Source organism: Choloepus didactylus, chromosome 9 (genome assembly GCF_015220235.1).
Source record: "Choloepus didactylus isolate mChoDid1 chromosome 9, mChoDid1.pri, whole genome shotgun sequence".
NCBI classification, from domain to species: domain Eukaryota; kingdom Metazoa; phylum Chordata; class Mammalia; order Pilosa; family Megalonychidae; genus Choloepus; species Choloepus didactylus.
Window position 1 is genome coordinate 61854057 of NC_051315.1, and position 17696 is coordinate 61871752.

A 17696-nucleotide genomic window follows, 5' to 3' on the forward strand; every position below is an offset into this window, starting at 1 on the left:
ATGGAAATTTTCTGGCTTCAGTCCTTTCACCAGCTGAAAGTCCACTGAGCCTCAATGATCATTCTGATTTCTAAAATAACAGTTATCCTTATAAATTATCATCCAAACCAGGATACATTTGTCTGGGACAAATGCTAAACCAAGCAGGATGCTGGAAGAAAGGTGTAAATCAGAACTTGTCCCAGGCCCACCAGGACATATGATCACCCTGACTTTATATCATCCTTGCAAGTTACCCTTTTCCATATCTTACAAATAAGGCATCATAAGGGAATGTCAAATAAGCCACACCTTCCCTGAGGATCTTCTGTGTATCTCAGATGGAGGACAGCTGCTTCAGCTTTCTGTAACTTTAAAACAACAACTCTGAGCTGTGGCGGCGACTGGCGAAAAATGGCGGTAGAGGGGAGAGGAATCCGTGCTTGAAGTGGTGGAGCTCCTAGGGCTATTTTCGAGAGTGCCAACGTGGAAAAGTACAAACAATGGCTGACAATAGTGTATTAACATCCACCACTGGGAGGACTAGCTTGGCAGACTCTTCCATTTTTGATTCTAAAGTTACTGAAACTTCCAAGGAAAACTTATTTACTGGATCTACTTCATGTGTTGAAGAAGAAATGCCTCAGATTGAAACAAGGGTGATCTTGGTTCAGGAAGCTGGAAAACATGAAGAACTTATAAAAGCCATGAAGGAAATTAAAGTACCCTTTGTAAAGATGAAATCAATAGAAGAATTTGAAGGTTTGGATTCTCCAGAATTTGAAAATGTATTCATCGTCATGGACTTCCAGGATTCTGTCTTTAATGACTTATACAAGGCTGACTGTAGAGTTATTGGACCACCGGTGGTATTTAATTGTGCTCAAAAAGGAGAGCCTTTGCCATTTTCATGTCGTCCGCTCTATTGTACAAGTATGATGAATCTAGTACTATGCTTTACAGGATTCAGGAAGAAAGAAGAACTAGTCAGATTGGTGACATAGGTCCATCACATGGGTGGAGTTATTCGAAAAGACTTTAATTCAAAAGTTACACATTTGGTGGCAAATTGTACTCAAGGAGAAAAATGTAGGGTTGCTGTGAGCCTGGGCACTCCTATTATGAAGCCAGAATGGATTTATAAAGCTTGGGAAAGGAGGAATGAACAGGATTTCTGTGCAGCAGTTGATGACTTTCAAAATGAATTTAAAGTTCCTCCATTTCAAGACTGTGTTTTAAGTTTCCTGGGATTTTCAGATGAAGAGAAAACTAATATGGAAGAAATGACTGAAATGCAAGGAGGTAACTGTTCACCAGTTGGAAATGAAAGATGTACTCACCTTATTGTTAAAGAGAATATAGTAAAAGAACTTCCATTTGAACCTTTGGAGAAACTTTATGTTGTTAAGCAAGAGTGGTTCTGGGGAAGCATTCAAATGGATGCCCGAGCTGGAGAAACTATGTATTTATATGAAAAGGCTAATACTCCTGAGCTCAAGAAATCAGTGTCACTGCTTTCTCTACATATTCCAAATAGCAATCGAAAGAGGCGTCGTTTAAAAGAGACACTTGCTCAGCTGTCAAGAGAGACAGACATGTCACCATTCCCTCCCCGTAAGCGCCCATCAGCGGAACATTCCCTTTCTATTGGGTCACTCTTAGATATCTCCAATACACCAGAGTCTAGCATTAATTATGGAGAAACACCAAAGTCTTGTACAAAATCTTCTAAAAATTCTACTCCAGTTCCTCAAAAGCAGTCAGCTAGGTGGCAAGTTGCAAAAGAACTCTATCAGACTGAAAGTAATTATGTAAATATATTAGCAACAATTATTCAGTTATTTCAGGTTCCCTTAGAAGAAGAAGGACAACGTGGTGGGCCTATCCTTGCACCTGAGGAGATTAAGACCATTTTTGTTAGCATTCCAGATATCTTTGATGTGCACACTAAGATAAAGGATGATCTTGAAGACCTTATTATTAATTGGGATGAGAGCAAAAGCATTGGTGACATCTTTCTTAAATATTCAAAGGATTTGGTTAAAATCTACCCTCCCTTTGTAAACTTCTTTGAAATGAGCAAGGAAACAATTATTAAATGTGAAAAACAGAAACCAAGATTTCATGCTTTTCTGAAGATAAACCAAGCGAAACCAGAATGTGGACGCCAAAGCCTAGTTGAACTTCTCATCCAACCAGTACAGAGGTTACCCAGTGTAGCACTACTTTTAAACGATCTTAAGAAGCATACAGTTGATGAAAATCCTGACAAAAGCACTCTAGAAAAAGCTATTGGATCACTAAAGGAAGTAATGACGCATATTAATGAGGATAAGAGAAAAACAGAAGCTCAAAAGCAAATTTTTGATGTTGTTTACGAAGTAGATGGATGTCCGGCTAATCTTTTGTCTTCTCACCGAAGCTTAGTACGAGTTGAGACAGTTTCTCTCGGTGAGCACCCCTGTGACAGAGGAGAACAAGTAACTCTCTTCCTCTTTAATGACCGTCTGGAGATAACAAGGAAACGACACAAGGTTATTGGCACTTTTAGGAGTCCTCACGACCAGACCCGAGCTCCAGCTTCTCTTAAGCATATTCATCTAATGCCTCTTTCTCAAATTAAGAAGGTGCTGAACATAAGAGAGACAGAAGATTGCCATAATGCTTTTGCCTTGCTTGTGAGACCACCAACAGAGCAGGCAAATGTGCTGCTCAGTTTCCAGATGACATCAAAGGAACTCCCAGAAGAAAACTGGCTAAAGATGCTTTGTCGACACGTAGCCAACACCATTTGTAAAGCAGATGCTGAGAATCTTATTTACATGGCTGATCCAGAATCCTTTGAAGTAAATACAAAAGATATGGACAGTACATTGAGTAAAGCATCTAGAGCAATTAAAAAAGACTTCCAAAATGGTTACAAGAGCATTCTCTTTTTCCAAAACTCCAAAAAGAGCTCTACGAAGGGCTCTTATGACACCCCTTAGCTCAGTGGAGGGAAGAAGTCCTCCCAGCAGTGACAAACATGTAATGAGTCGCCTGTCTAGCACAGCATCATTAGCAGGTATACCATCTCCCTCCCTTGTCAGCCTCCCATCTTTCTTTGAAAGAAGAAGTCATACTTTAAGTAGATCTACAACTCATTTGATATGAAGCTTAAAAAAATGAAATTAGAGAAACTCACAAACACCTCATATGTGAACAAGAAACTAACTTATATGGTACTTTTCCTTAGCACTTGGTGGAAACTGAAAAGAAGATAGGTAACGCTAAACTATGCCATTTGATTTTCGTTTTGAAAGAGTAAGTTTACTCATGTAAAAATATCAAGTTTCATGTAATTTATTTCTTGGCTCAAATTCCTAATACAAAGACCAAGAATTTAAGTTATTCATAACCTCAGTAGCTTTGTGCCCCTGATACAGTAAATACTTTTTTTGGTAGTTGCCACATACTTCTGTGAATCTATTTGTATAGTATCTGTGAATGAATTTATGGAAACACATCTTTGTGTATCTCAATTTGTACAGAAATTAAGTGATCTCACAGTACTTAATGGATAAAAGCCTACATAAATTCCTGATTAAATAGCGGGGCCTTGTATCACATGTGATATTTGAAGTAGTTATTTAACTTCTGTGTTCACATAGTATTTTTCTTCTCGAATAATTCCAAGATCTAGCATATGGATTTAAAAAGCTTTGCCCCTGTTAACAAGAATAACATTTAAAGGACATTATTTAAAAATACTTTTACAAATTGAGATAAGGACAGAAAAATTTAAAAATATTGTATATTTTGCACAGACCTAGTTTTGGTGTATATTTATAGTTGTTTCAGAGACAAAATATTTATGGTAATTATTAGCCACCAGCAAAAATATTTTGAAGGATAAGACGATGAGAAAATTGTGATAAAGATTGTTTATATTCTCTACGAAATAATTCTAAAGTTGCCGTCAGTTTTACTAATCTGTGAAATGCATAGAAATGTGTGTGGTCAACTTCTTATTGTCACAATTAAATGTAATATTGAAGTACAAAAAAAAAAATAAATAAATAAAACAACAACTCTGAGAATCTCTGGAGGTTTTAGAGCTGGAAAGAGAGCTCACATTTTAGAGGGAAGGGACTAGCATTTAAAAAGCATTAGTAAAATGTCTGTAAATTCCTGGATATTTTACCTATACTCTATCATTTGAGCTTCAGAAGAGTACCAAGGTACCAAGGTAGAGATTGCTCACACTTTACGAAAAAGGAAGCAGTCTCAGGGAATGCTAGTTGGGTTCCTGATTGAAACCCACGGCTGTCTCTCTTCAGGGTTCCTGTTCTTTCACTCTGCAACATGTTGCTGGTTCCTCTGAAGCTCCCAGATCTCAAATTCAGATGGCATTTGAGTCCAGGGAAGGTTGTCTGTCCCTCAAGGTCACCTGACCAGCAAGTGGAGCTGAGAAGTGACCTCGCGTCTCATGACTCTTTGTCTAGTGCGCTTTTCTTCAGAAATGATGAAACAGGGACACTGGTATACAGTTTGATGTCTGGATCACATACAAAAATAAGGTTCTTGTGGGCATGTCTTATTCTTAGGACTTGGAGAACTTATGCTTCCTAATAGGAGTTTTTGCTATAGTCCCACTGTGGTTAATGATTTAGGTAGATTTGTGAATGGAGTATTGGTCTCTTATTTCTAGCAGTCATTACTTTTGAAAATTGAGACATTTGTTTATCTCTAGTCTACTGAAACCCCTTCTGTTCACTGTAATTTCTGAGAAACAATAGCCTTGGATATCTTATCTGCAGGTTTCCTTAGTATTTTGGAGTGCAGTTTTTCTGGACCTAAAGATTTGAGCTTAATTCGAGTATCAGGATGCCTTCCTTTTTTTTATGCCCTCACTTACTGTGGGTTTCAATTTCATCTTTATCTTGGTTTATCTATCCTTTGAAACCTAAAAATTTTCTTTGGAGATAGAAGCAAAAGAAGTTGAATAATTCAGTCTGGTCTTTTGGTTTTAATATCACAACATCTTCCCACTGCTTTTTTTTTTTTTTTTGAAGTAAGCAGAAATTTTATTTCCAAACTCTTTAGAGATTATTACAAACACACAGTATCCATTTAAAAAGTGTCCCAAATCAAACTGAAGGCACATCATCAAAATAAAACACTGTGACATTAAGAATTCTATGAGATTATAATATTTTCACATTACTTTGTTTTTAACCATTTGAACGCAGATTACATTTTTAACATTTATTAAAGACATGAAATAATGTAGTATTTGTTAAAGCACAATCATAAAATAGAGGAACTTAAGACAAAGATCAAATCTTCATACACAGGATGGGGCAACCTCGTACATAATAGAGCATTAATCATTCCCAAAAAAGTTTGCTAGAAACAGTTCCCATGTTTAGTGTTTAAAAATAAAACAGTCTTCTTGTTTAGAAAAATCAAGACATCATTTGATTAGTAAAGCCTATTCTTACCCTCAATCTTGTAGTTGGTTATCTTCATGTAGAAACTAAATTTATGATATAAGAACAAATTTTGTTACAGTATAAAAATCTTAGGAACAACAAATTACAAATATTCAATTTTTAAAAAATAAAAACGTTTTCCTTCCTAAAATGTAAACATCCAGTAAATAAAGCACACATGGTATTCCAGGTGTAGAAACACTGGTAATTCGCTTAAGAAAGAGATGTATTTTGGTATATTTAGTGGTAGGATTTGTGTTTAAATATAAAGCATTTCACCAAAAGAACCAGGTCATTATTATTTAAAAGATCCACTCTTTCACCCAGTTTCCTTATTGAGCAGAAACACATCAATTTCTGTAGAATTTTGGCTATAGGACCAGGGCACAGGAAAGGTCTGAACTAGCTAAAAGTTGTTTTGCTAGAGAAAAGTTTTCTTGAAACATGGAGAGTCGTTCATCACTTCGTACTTGAAGGCATTCCTCAATGAACTTCTTCCCAATCTTCAGAGTAAAGCACAGGATCTGGGCTCCCGGAAGGGGTTGCTCCCAGCTGGCACCCTGACCAGCAAGGCCGTCCTTGCAGGCATTCTGCACGCAATACTGCTGAAGCTGTGCAGCTGCCTGAGAGACCTTGATCCTCTCCACGCCGGCCTCCAGCTTGAGCTGCTCCACCAGGCGCTGCAGAGCCTTTACGCTGGCCCCGGAAGACATGCTCCCGCTGCTTTTACTCTAATCTTGGCTTTACCGGGAAAAAAAAAAAAAAACACAAACAAACAAAAAACAAAACAACAAACGGTTTATTTCCTTATACCCCAATCAGTTTCAAGAGGTTTCTGTTTACTAAGGTGCAATAAAACACCTTTAAATGAAGTTACTAACAAAATCAGAGCAGAACTCACATAATTCAATCAGGTGAGATGATTACATTTTAGCATCAATTAATTAACTCCATCCAGTGAACAAGCACCCATGAAGAACACACTGTGTGCCTTCCCCATACCAGATGCTAGAGAAGCAGACTGAATAAGATACTGTGTCAAGTGTTATGAATTTGATGGGCTGAGAGACAGTGAACCAGGAGAGAGTTGTTTAAGCAAAGGAAGGAGGAAATTGTTTATTGGTCATTTTTATATGCCCCCACATTTTTCCTAAGGAAATTGGAACAGAATATTTGAGCTTCCTGGCCGTAAAAGGTAAAGAAAATATGTTAGGTAAAAATAAGCACATCACTTATCAGGGAAATGAGATTTTCTTTCTTGACTCTAAAATTCAGAGAAGAACTTGAGATATGTATCCTTTTGTAAGATGGATTCTTAAATGAGGAACACTCACTAAGAGTGGATGGAGTCTTTTAAGTAGTTTTGTTGTATGTATGAAAATCCTTTCGTGCAGTGATTTCTTATACTGATGGTCAATAAAAGTGAGGGTATTACTTCACAGAGAAACGAGGGAAAGTATTTGGTGGTTGCCAAGTTAATGTGCTCTAAGCACTGCTCACTTGTGATTTAATTTAATGCATCGGCAGAACTTAACCCCCTTTTTCCCCTTACAGCGCATGTGATGGATGAGATTTACATGCATTGGTCATCCCTATAGAAATGCCTAGATTTTGATGAAACAACAGCAACAAAAGTTTATTTTTGGAGTTGTAAAGCTCTACAACGTCTTAACCTTTCATTGTCCGTCAGTAACAGGTGCTGTGGCAAAGATGAGACAAGACTTCCCAGAGCTCTGGTTCTACCTGGTTCTAGGGCCAGTTCCATGCTTATTCCCAATCCTAGCGGTAGAGTAACTGCCATCCAAAAAAAAAAAAAAAATTCACTGACAATTTTAATAAACAACACACAATTAAAGCTGGCTGATGGGCTTCTGGCCTTCCTAGTCCACAGGTTGGCCTTGCACACAGGTTTACAGGCCTCATCTTCCCTTTAAATGTGTGATTCAGCCCCCAATTTTGGTCCCCTTTTTTTGATCTCCAGTGAGTTGTTTTACAATTTCTGAAGGGCTCCAAGCTCTATTTTGAGTGGTGGCTAGACTCAGAGCTTAGAGTGTTCAGGTGGGTTCCCTACCCCACCATCCCAGGCTGCAAAATAAAAAATTGCCTCTTTCAGCACTCAGGCTGTTGGATTGCAGTCATTTATGGGAGTGATCCCGCTCACCCTACACTGTCAGCTCTTTTTAGGCTTTGATACTCTGTGTGTTTATAAGGTTGATTCCCCTTGCCATGGGCCAGTCTCTCTCCCCACTCAAATTGAAGACTTATTCCTACAAATAAAGATTGCCCTTCCAAGTGGTCACCTTGTCCCAAGGACACACTGTGTGCCTTCCCTGCGCAAGATACTAGGGAAGTAAAGTTGAATAAGGTGCAGCATAGGCTAATTGAAATTATTATTACTTTTTTAGAGTAGTGACTTTACCAGTCACACAAGATAATCAACTATATTATTTCTTCACTGGTCTCTCACCATTTCTTCCTTCTTCCCTCCTTATGGCTGCTGCTGTGCTGGAACCAGTAATCTCAAGGAAGGATTGTTTTAGCTCAAAGCTGGGACACCTGCAGGGGGAGGGGACAATAGCTGAGTTGAGGCCGCCCTGGGACTGAGAGCTTGGAGGAAGCCTCATTTAGAACATAACAGGAAATGGTAGCTGATAAAAATACACTTTATGCCTGCCTGATTTAGTCAGTATAACTGGCTGAAAACTCTAAAATGTGAATTTCTGCCTAGTAAATGTTTTAAGAAAAGCAGTTTCTCTTTCTTATAAGTATTTTATCTAAGTCCAATGAGGTTGATAAGCTGTTTTCTAGTAGAAGAAGAAAGGAAAATACTTTAATAAAGAAATAAAAAAAGAATCATAATACAGTATAGAAGTAAATAAGCACAGTATAGTATAGGAGTGTTTTTAGGCAGCATCCAAAGTTCAATACTAATAGAGGGTACTTCACTGAAAACACTTCTCAGAAGTTAAATGTTCCTTCTGGGTTTTGTTTACCCTTTATTTTACATTCTCTGAAATCAGAACTATCAGAAACTTCAGTCTGGTAGATCTCTAATGAGTGTGGTTTACAAAATCAGGTCTTTTATGTGCTTTGAAAAATAGCCTTCTGGCGTCACAAAGGTCTCCTAAACCCAAATAACTGAGTTGTTGTGTATTGCCATAAGCGACATTTTAGGTTTCTGAATAAACAGTATTTCTATTTAATTGGTATTTGCCAACTATCAAATGATTTAGAGTTTAAGCTTCTCATTAGCTACAGCTTAAGCTCTAAGCTGCCTTTGAATAAATCCAGGATCTTGGCTGTACAAGGGGATGGCACCATATGCATTGTTGTAGGGGAAATTTTTTTGTTTATGAGGGTTCTTAGTTTGATATCATAAGGGAAAGTTAGCGTATATCCATCATGCAGCTCTATCCCCACTTTTATATTTTATGACACCTTTAAAATCTGAGTGAGTAATGTAGGCTAATTGTGCTTAAGCTGGCCCTTTTCTTTCCATTGCTGAAAATTAATTAAAAGAAAATGTGATCATTCTTAAAAAGATACCGGGCTAGATAAGTGAAACAGGATTGGCTGTGTATTGATAGTTGTTGAAAACTGGATGTTGAATACATGTTCATTGTACAGTTCTGTCTACTTTTGTTGACAACAAAACTTTTAAGAAGATACCAAGTTAGCAAAGAAATAACCACTCTGTCAGAGCAGAGTTGTGGATTTTCCAGGTTCTGGGAAAAGATCTTCAAGGAATGCCTCTTGAAGCAGTATTCCGTTATTGAGGGCAAGGGTCTTGAATCAAAAGGTCATCTCGTCCACCATAAGTTGCATTGTCCAATGTTACCTCTCACCCAGTTTTTAAGGATGCTGGTTTTTTTCCCCTGCCCTACAGGTCCGAGTAACTGTGTTTCCCTCAAAGACTGTAGCTCAGTACTCAGGAGTGCCGTGGTGGATCATCCTAGTGGCTATTCTAGCTGGGATTCTGATGCTTGCTCTGTTAGTGTTTTTACTATGGAAGGTAAGTCATGTGGGGCATTTGAGTTTCTTGGCATAAACCATTTCGTATTTTTAAAAATGTGAATTAAAACTAACACTGACAGCACATTTTTTTCTTTATCGTTACTTCCTTTTTTCCCAACTTTTTTTAAGGAAAATTGTCAACATACAATAAATGTGAAAGATTTTATAATGAACACCTGTATACCTACCAAATATTTTATTTTTAAAAGTGCATTATTTTCACATTTTAAGTTTCTCAAACATGTATATTTTGTTGTCTTTCATATAAAATTTAGTATGCTTGGCAAATAACAGTTTAAAATTTTACTACTTTCATTTTTTCTTCATCTAAGATCAAATTGTAGATCTATGCCAAATTGTTGGGTTATCAGATTAATCACAATCTGTATCCCTCCAAATACCAATTTCTGTAAAGAAATATTCATGATGACTGTTGGGGTTTGTTATGGTTGTAGCTAGATAGGCAATAGTAAAGCATGAAAAAGAAAGAATAACTTCATCTCAAGGGGTCATCATATGACATTTCTCATTCGAATGTGGTCCTTTGACCTCAAATAAAGTATAATATTGCCCTCCTGCTTCCTACCAGTAATTACTCTAAATTACACACAAAATGTGTGTAAGATGGGAACATACTTCAGTTGCTGATGATAATGCCCTATAGAATTTGGAATATTCCCAGTGAGAAATGGTGGTCCATACTCCCTTATCTATAGTTCCAAAAAGCTCTGAAAAATGAATGTTATCATGACTTATTTGGCAGCAAAACGTGACATGATGCAAAGAGAGTCTAAGTCTTTATCTTTTATCCATTAGTTTTACTGCAGGAATATTAACATTCTAATTAGAGTGGTATTATTTATGCATCATACTACTTTTCTAAAATGCAAAAAATTCTGGATTCTGAAACATGCCTGTACCATAGGATTTTGGACAAGGAATTATGAAACTCAACCAACAGTCCTCTGGGATCACACATACCCCTGTCCTTTCCTTTGGATCCAAGAGTATAATACAAAAGGGCTTGGGATATTCTCACTTTAAAATATCGGGCATCTCTTTCTTGCTTTTTTTTCCAAGGAGTTTTCTTCTGCCATCTGAGATAATGTCCCAGTGTCCTCCAAATGTGTGATTGAAGCTTGGCATCTGCTCATGCCAAGACTCACCCTGCGGTGGGACTTCAGCCAGTCCTGTCTCTGTTGTTTACTTCAGGCAGGAGATGCCTCTGGCAAGTGCAGTCAGCTAGTATAGGAGATGCCCTGAAAATTACTTGGATATCAGAAACTGAATTTGGGTTTGATATTTGAGGATGGTCTTATTGTACCTTCCAAAAGAGGTCACAAGGACAGTCGTCTTCAGAGCAGGTCTTATTGGCGGTCTTTAATGAGAGTGACATGTCAGTGGATTGAGAGCTAAGAAACTCAAGCTGTGTGATTTGGGGTGTATCATCTCACCTCCCTGGGGCTTTGTTTATCTCAGCTATTAATAAGTTGGTTGGACTAGATGATCTTAATAGTGTTTTGAAGGCTTTAAAGAATCCAGCCTCCTAAGTGGACTATAATTGGATAACTTTTGCAGGCCCCCCCCACACACACACACATGAGAAAAGCATTTTTATTACTTTACAAATATTCTTCTTTCCTAAACTGAACTGTTTGAGTTTATATATTAAAATGATAACATTGTAGGGTCAGAAAAGATGTTATTTTAGTGGTCTTTAAATTGGGTTTTGCACAACCATGTAGGTGCCAAGGAGAAGACAGGTGGCAGGGGGTACAGGGCTTGGACCTACATCCCCATTTTGACCATAGCAGTTCTGATTTTATCTGCTTTAAATAGTGGGGTTCTCATAGGATTTTATTTGGTGGTAATAGAGAGGAGTCCTCCCAGCTGGTCCAGTCACCTTCATTTTGCAGATTAAGACACTCATGCTCAGGGATATTAAGCATGTTGCCAAGTTGGAGGCAGAACCAGGACTCTTGGTTCTTGGTTCACTCCTCTTTCCACCTGTTTACTGGCACGTGTTATTGAAACTTGACAGGATGTGTTCACTGTGTATTAAACTGAGAGTCACAAATAAGTACCAGGATAAGTATAGTCTAGATCAACACTGCCCAATAGAACTTTCTGTAATGACAGAAATGTTTCCAAGCTGCACTGTCCAGTGTAGTAGCCACAAGTTACATGTGGCTGTTGAACATTTGGAATATGACTAGTGCAACTGAGTTATTGAATTCTAAATTATATTTCAATTAATTTAAATAGCTACATATGGCTAGGAATTACTGTGTTGTACAATGCAGATCTTGATTTTTACCTTCATGAAGTTGCCAGACTAGGAAGCAGAATTTTCCAGGAGGGCAGAAATATATTCAACCAAGTAATATTTCAAAGGGTAGTTCCATGGCCTTATGAACTAGATGAAAGTTCACCATTGAAGGAAGGAAATGATAGTGAAAAGTGAAATTACACTTTTATACTCATTAATAGTGACATAACCTGCGGAACCTAGGTTTCCACCATTTAATGATTCAGAATTTGGGAAAATGACAGCAATTATTCTTTCATGATGATGTATTTGAATTTATGTTGTGCCATTCCCAAAATCCAAACACCTCTAGTAAATGGCATTTGTTCCGTAAAATTTACCGTGAAAGGCAGAAAAATACCTACAGTATCTCTATATTTTATTTGGATTTGTGCTGAGTCTTACTTAGAGCATTCGTTTTGTAATCTTTGTCTCAAACTGCAGAAGTCAATCTTTAGCCTATTTTAGAGTCTATTCTTCTATAAGAAGAAACTACCAAAGCTACAATCAGATGTTTATGTGTTTTCCCTTTTAGGATGATTTTTGTCCTCAGAATTTCAGCTCCAAATAGAACAATCAATTAGCTGACTAATGTCATGCCTGTAAACATTGGATCTGAGACCTGTGGTGACAAATTGCATGGAATGTGTTGATAGTGTGTATCTTAGTGCAATGGCTGTTGGCTTTTGGGTTAATCAATAGCGGTTTCTTTGTAAACAAGCTCTTATTAGAAAACAGGTTAAAATCTGAGGTTTTCTTTTGTTTAGCTCTTGTACATCAAACTGTAAAATTGACTAAATACCTTGCTTCCTTGTAGTGTGGTTTCTTCAAGAGAAATAAGAAAGATCATTATGATGCCACATATCACAAGGCTGAGATCCATGCTCAGCCGTCTGATAAAGAGAGGCTTACTTCTGATGCGTAGTATTGATCTACTTCTGTAATTGGTAATTGTTCAATGTTTTTTAATTGCTAGCTGTGGGACCTGCTGTGGTTGTGGTGGCTAACTTTAAGAGCAACAGCTTGCTGTGTGTGTCCCATTAACAGATGTTTCCAAATGTTCATACTGGCTTAACTTGCTTGGATTTATTTTTATTTTATTTATTACACTTGAAAGCTCACATTTTTGAAAAAAAAAAAAAACAAAGAATCTTTTGTTGCAGGTGAGTTGTTTTGTGTTGTCATTATTGATGCTAAACATCACCCACAGCAATGAACAAAATTGCAGTCTTTGTACATGCAAAAGGAGGCTTTAGACCTCCGTAGTAGCCCAGTTTGCCAAGTGTTGTTAATCCAATTATGTAGCACCCCCGACTTGGAATTTCAAAGATGCATAAGAAATCATTACAGGTTTCTTGTCCATTTTGGAATTTCCCACAAATAGAAGCTTGTGTTGACTGCCTGATTAACCTGTTGCATGTTGGAAACCTTGTGTTTCTCTTGATGAGGAGACTTTCTTGCTGTCTTTTTTTATCTCCTTGCTATGAAGTGATGAGGGAAGGCTTGGAATGCTTTTATTGTTGCTCAGAAACCGTTTATGCTAGCTAAGCATGCATCTTCCTTTTCCTGCATATCCTTCTGGTCAAAGACCATTACTACAAATTATGACTATCAGCATATTGGAGGTTATGGCTGACTTCAGAAGATGGTCCTCTACCAAAATAACCGTCAATATACAAAATTCTACAAACAGTTTTTGTTTCAGTATGTTGTAATGGAGTTTGACCTTGTTTCATGTCTCTGGAGATTTTATTCAACCTTTGGTCTCAGCTGATTTTAAGTTCCTGTTTTGCTTCTCTTATTTATAAATCCATGGAAACAGGAATTGATGGTGATTCCTTTTTCCATTTCTGTGAGCAGGAGAGGACAGAATTATTCCCATAATCCCTTTCCATGGTGCCATTAGGATGAATCCCAACTTTGCAATTCCAATTTTATGTATCACCCTTAATTTCCTTTCTTTGTTTAAATGGGACAGCCAGTCACATTTTCTAATAGGTAGTTTGGCTCTTTTGCACAGGATAAAAAATGAGTCAATGGAGAAATGGCCTTAGAACAAAACTTCTTAGGCCATTTTGCCCCCTGATTTAGTGATAACTGTGCATATAATTTTATTTTGCCCCACAGGGTTTTTATAACATAACATCACTCAATTTAAATGTTCTGTTCCTATTGATGTCACATAATAAACACATTAATTGACCATTCTTAGAATCTTCCTCATCATCTTCTGGCTGCATTTCTAAATTGAAAACATACCTTTAAAAAACCCCACCACATATATATTTAATTCATTAAAAAATATTCAGTCTGATTCAAAAATTTCCAGCCATGTTCTCAATAAAGATCTATTTTTGGATCAGATTGAATTTAAAAAAAAACATATAAAATATATAGTCATTAAAAATGTAAACACAAATGGTATCTTTCTTTTTCCAAAAGAAAAAATGAGAAATTTGAGGGTGCTCTGAAATTCAGTGCAATGCTACTTTTCTCAAGTTCTGTGCCATACATGATTGATATTATTGCAGGACACAGTTACTACAGTTTAATTTGGAACACAACAGCAAAGCAAGGCAAAGTAAACTACCTTTTAGCTAATGAGAGATGTGATACATGTTCTGCAGCCTCAGAGGAAAGGGAGAAGTTTCTTAAATTGACCCATTTGAACACTGGTATACTCAAATAGTAATTTGTAAAATATCTGTGAGTTGATTTCCATTTTAATAGTAGGAAAGAGGCATGAAATAACCTTTGGTGTATAGCCTGTAAAGAAAAAAAAGTTGTTCTTAAAATTAAAAAGATGTGCTGATAATCTGAAAATTAGATATTTCATATATATTGTGATTCTAACAAAATGAAAGCACTGTATCACAAACTCTTAAATTTAGTAGAGGTAGTAAAGAGGTAGCTTATGTTGTTATAAAATGTAAAGACAAGATGAACATGGACTTTTCTTCCAGTTTTACAGCTGTTCTTCTCTTCCATTTATCCCCAGTGGCTGTTATGTTTTCTTTTCAGATCTATTAGTTTTTCCTTAAAAGAAAACCATTTCTTTTTCCATAGTTTAAAGGTAGGCATAGCTGAACAGAAAGCATAGACATTCCTGTTTGGTGCACTTGCTGTTTCTGAAATTAATTTGTTTCTGTCTCTCTCGCCTTTTCTCCAGTGTGGATTCTTCAAACGCTCTAGGTACGATGATAAGGTTCCCTCCTACCATGCTGTGAGGATCCGAAAAGAAGAGCGAGAGATCAAAGATGAAAAGTATAATGATAACCTTGAAAAAAAGCAGTGGATCACAAGGTGGAATGAAAATGAAAGCTACTCCTAGGGGAGCCAAAAAAGCTCCACAGTACCAAAACTGTTTATTTTTACCCCCCAACCCAGAAATTCAAATGGATTTTTAAAGTCCTTTCAATACCTGAATACTGATTTCAGACTGACTACATGCAGTACGAACCAACAGTTTTAACTGTGGATATTGTTACGTGGCCGAAGGCTCTTGTTTTGCACAGCCAAATTTAAGTCTGTCGGAATGGATTTTTCTTTAACTGCCTTAATTTAACTTTTCTGAGTTGCCTTTGTTTTCCATGTGTCTGACGTGCACGTGCTGGGGAAGGGTCTGCCGGGTTTACTCCCGCGACATCGTCTGGATGGTGGAGCTGGAGGAAGGCACCCACAGGCACCTGCACTAAGAGAATGCCTCCCCTTTGGTCAGCATTGCCTCTGCAAACATTCTTTCCTTAGGATTGGACACCTGCAAGTGAACTGGCCCGCATTACAAGACTCTGTTGTCTGGGTAGCTGTGTTTCCATTTAAAGCGCCATTTTAAATTAAATGTGCAATAGAAGGTAATATTGCCATCCTGCCATCGTTTTCCGTCTCCTAGATGTGTGAATACTTGATCACACCAGATGCTTACAGGCTGCACTCTTTCTCTTCACTAAAATACACAGGCGCAACAGTCTTGATGCTAGTTCTACTTGTTTGTACATATTTAGTCCTGGTATTTATTATTATTATTTTACAAACCATTTTGTTATTGACAGGCCAAAGATTCTTCAGTTTTCCCATCAGGTTGGTTTAAGCAATAAGAATTAGAACATGGGAGGTCATTGGTTTGACCTAAATTATTTACAGCAAAAGGAAAATACTAGTTCTTTGTAAATGTACAAGAGAGTTGTTTTAATAACTTAAACTCATCTGTAAATTATATCTTCTCTCTCTATGACAGTCCCCTACCTTTTTCCTCCAAACCCGAAAGCTTTGTTTAAGAAATAGGATTAACTGTAAGATGTTTAATTCTTATCAGACATTGGATACTTTTGAGTTGAGAGCCCTGCGTGATATTTCTGAATTTCATGCTATAACTTTCAGGAACTCTTGGGAGATAATGGGTTTGTTCACTGAACTTCAGTGCAGTTCACTCACTGCTGCAAATACTGTATATTCAGGACTTGAAAGAAACGGTGAGTGCCTATGGTGGATCCAAACTGATCCAGTATGAGACTACTGAATACCTGATACCAAACCAGTGATTCTAATTCTAGTCACAGCATTACTGATTTTACGTTTTTAAATGTTATTAGAGCCATTCAATTAGTGAGTCATGTTTTGTTTCTTCCCCTGTCCTATATTTCCAAAATGACATGGGACTACTTAACAAGAACTTTAAATTGTTTAATTGTAAAAATGGAAAGAAAAAAAAAAGACAGTTGTTATTCTATAAATTCAATAGAGTTTGAATAAATATGAAAGCTGAATTTTTTTTTTAATTACTGTGCTTCAAAATGTTAAGTTATATGGGGAGTAACAGCAAACAGGTGCTAATATGCTTGGATACAGTGTGAGCAATGATGTCTCAATCTTTTAAAAGAACAAAAGCCAAGCTTATATGCCATTGGTTTGGAGTTTTAATTATTTTTTCTTTTCAGAAATCTTATACTCTTAAGATACTAAGGACACTATTCTGATTGTACTTTGGAATTTTCATTCACAGAAATAGTTATACAAATGATATTTTATTTACAAAAATTTCTGTAAAACAGGGTCATAACCGTGTTTAAAAATCTCAGTTTCTTGTTTAGGTAATTCCAAGCCTAATGCACTGGCTTTATAGGTTGCTAAGAAGCTGATATTTTGACAGTGTTGTAGACTTATTATAAAAATGAATGCCCCGAAAAGGGGGGGTACGGGCGGGTGGGTGGATCAACAACAAAGAAACAAAAATGTTGTGGGGTTCAAATTTAGAATTGTTAAAATGTCATCTCAAAGTCAAGTCACTGGTCTGTTTGCATTTGATACATTTTTGTACTAACTAGCATTGTTAAATCATTTCATGATTAGAACATACCTGTGGATATTTGTACAAAAGTGTGAAATAAATTTTTTAATGAAAGTGTTCATTGCTTAGTAATACTGCATTGTATATGTGAAACACATATAAATGACAACCTGAATTGCCTTTCTTTTCATTTCATCAAGCCAAACTGAAGTTTGTTTAGAGTACCAGATAGTTTCAAATTTATTATTAGTCTTACGATTATTATTATTAGTGCCCTGTACAATCTCAGATCAGCTAAAGATAGTAGTGCCCAAAGAAATACAAGGAAATGTAACTGACATTTTGTTTTTTCTCCTTTTTGGCTTATCTGTTCACTTGATGCTCAAATCTCTAGAATAATATTCCTTCTCTATAAGTAAAAGGAAATGGTTTTAAGGATGGCTTATTCAAGATATCTATAAATTGGACATTGTTTGCATTGAGTCATCAGTTTTAAAGGCTTATGCCTGTGAAAGATAGGGGATTATTTAGTGATGATACTGTGGCATGAAGAGTAAAAGTGCTTGTGCTACACTGCTTGCTTCCTTCCTAGAACACAGTTTGGATGTGGGAACAGTCCAGCTGTGACATGTCACGA

At 36.8% G+C, this 17696-nt stretch overlaps 1 protein-coding gene and 2 pseudogenes across 2 annotated transcripts in view; 2 read left to right on the forward strand and 1 right to left on the reverse strand.

Annotated features, from left to right (window-relative positions):
• Positions 1–16969, forward strand: part of ITGA6 (integrin subunit alpha 6) — a 76440-nt gene extending 59471 nt beyond the window's left edge. The window contains exons 24-26 of one of the 2 annotated variants that reach the window (XM_037849417.1): positions 9340–9465; positions 12593–12722; positions 14945–15082. In XM_037849417.1, coding sequence (XP_037705345.1) covers positions 9340–9465; positions 12593–12700 — 234 coding nt within the window. In that variant the 3' untranslated portion in view covers positions 12701–12722; positions 14945–15082. Of the gene's footprint in view, positions 1–9339; positions 9466–12592; positions 12723–14944 lie in introns of both variants that reach the window. The other variant, XM_037849416.1, reaches the window with a different exon arrangement.
• Positions 220–3745, forward strand: LOC119544190 (annotated as a pseudogene).
• On the reverse strand, positions 5959–6166 carry LOC119544191 (annotated as a pseudogene).
• Positions 16970–17696: the final 727 nt, after the last annotated feature.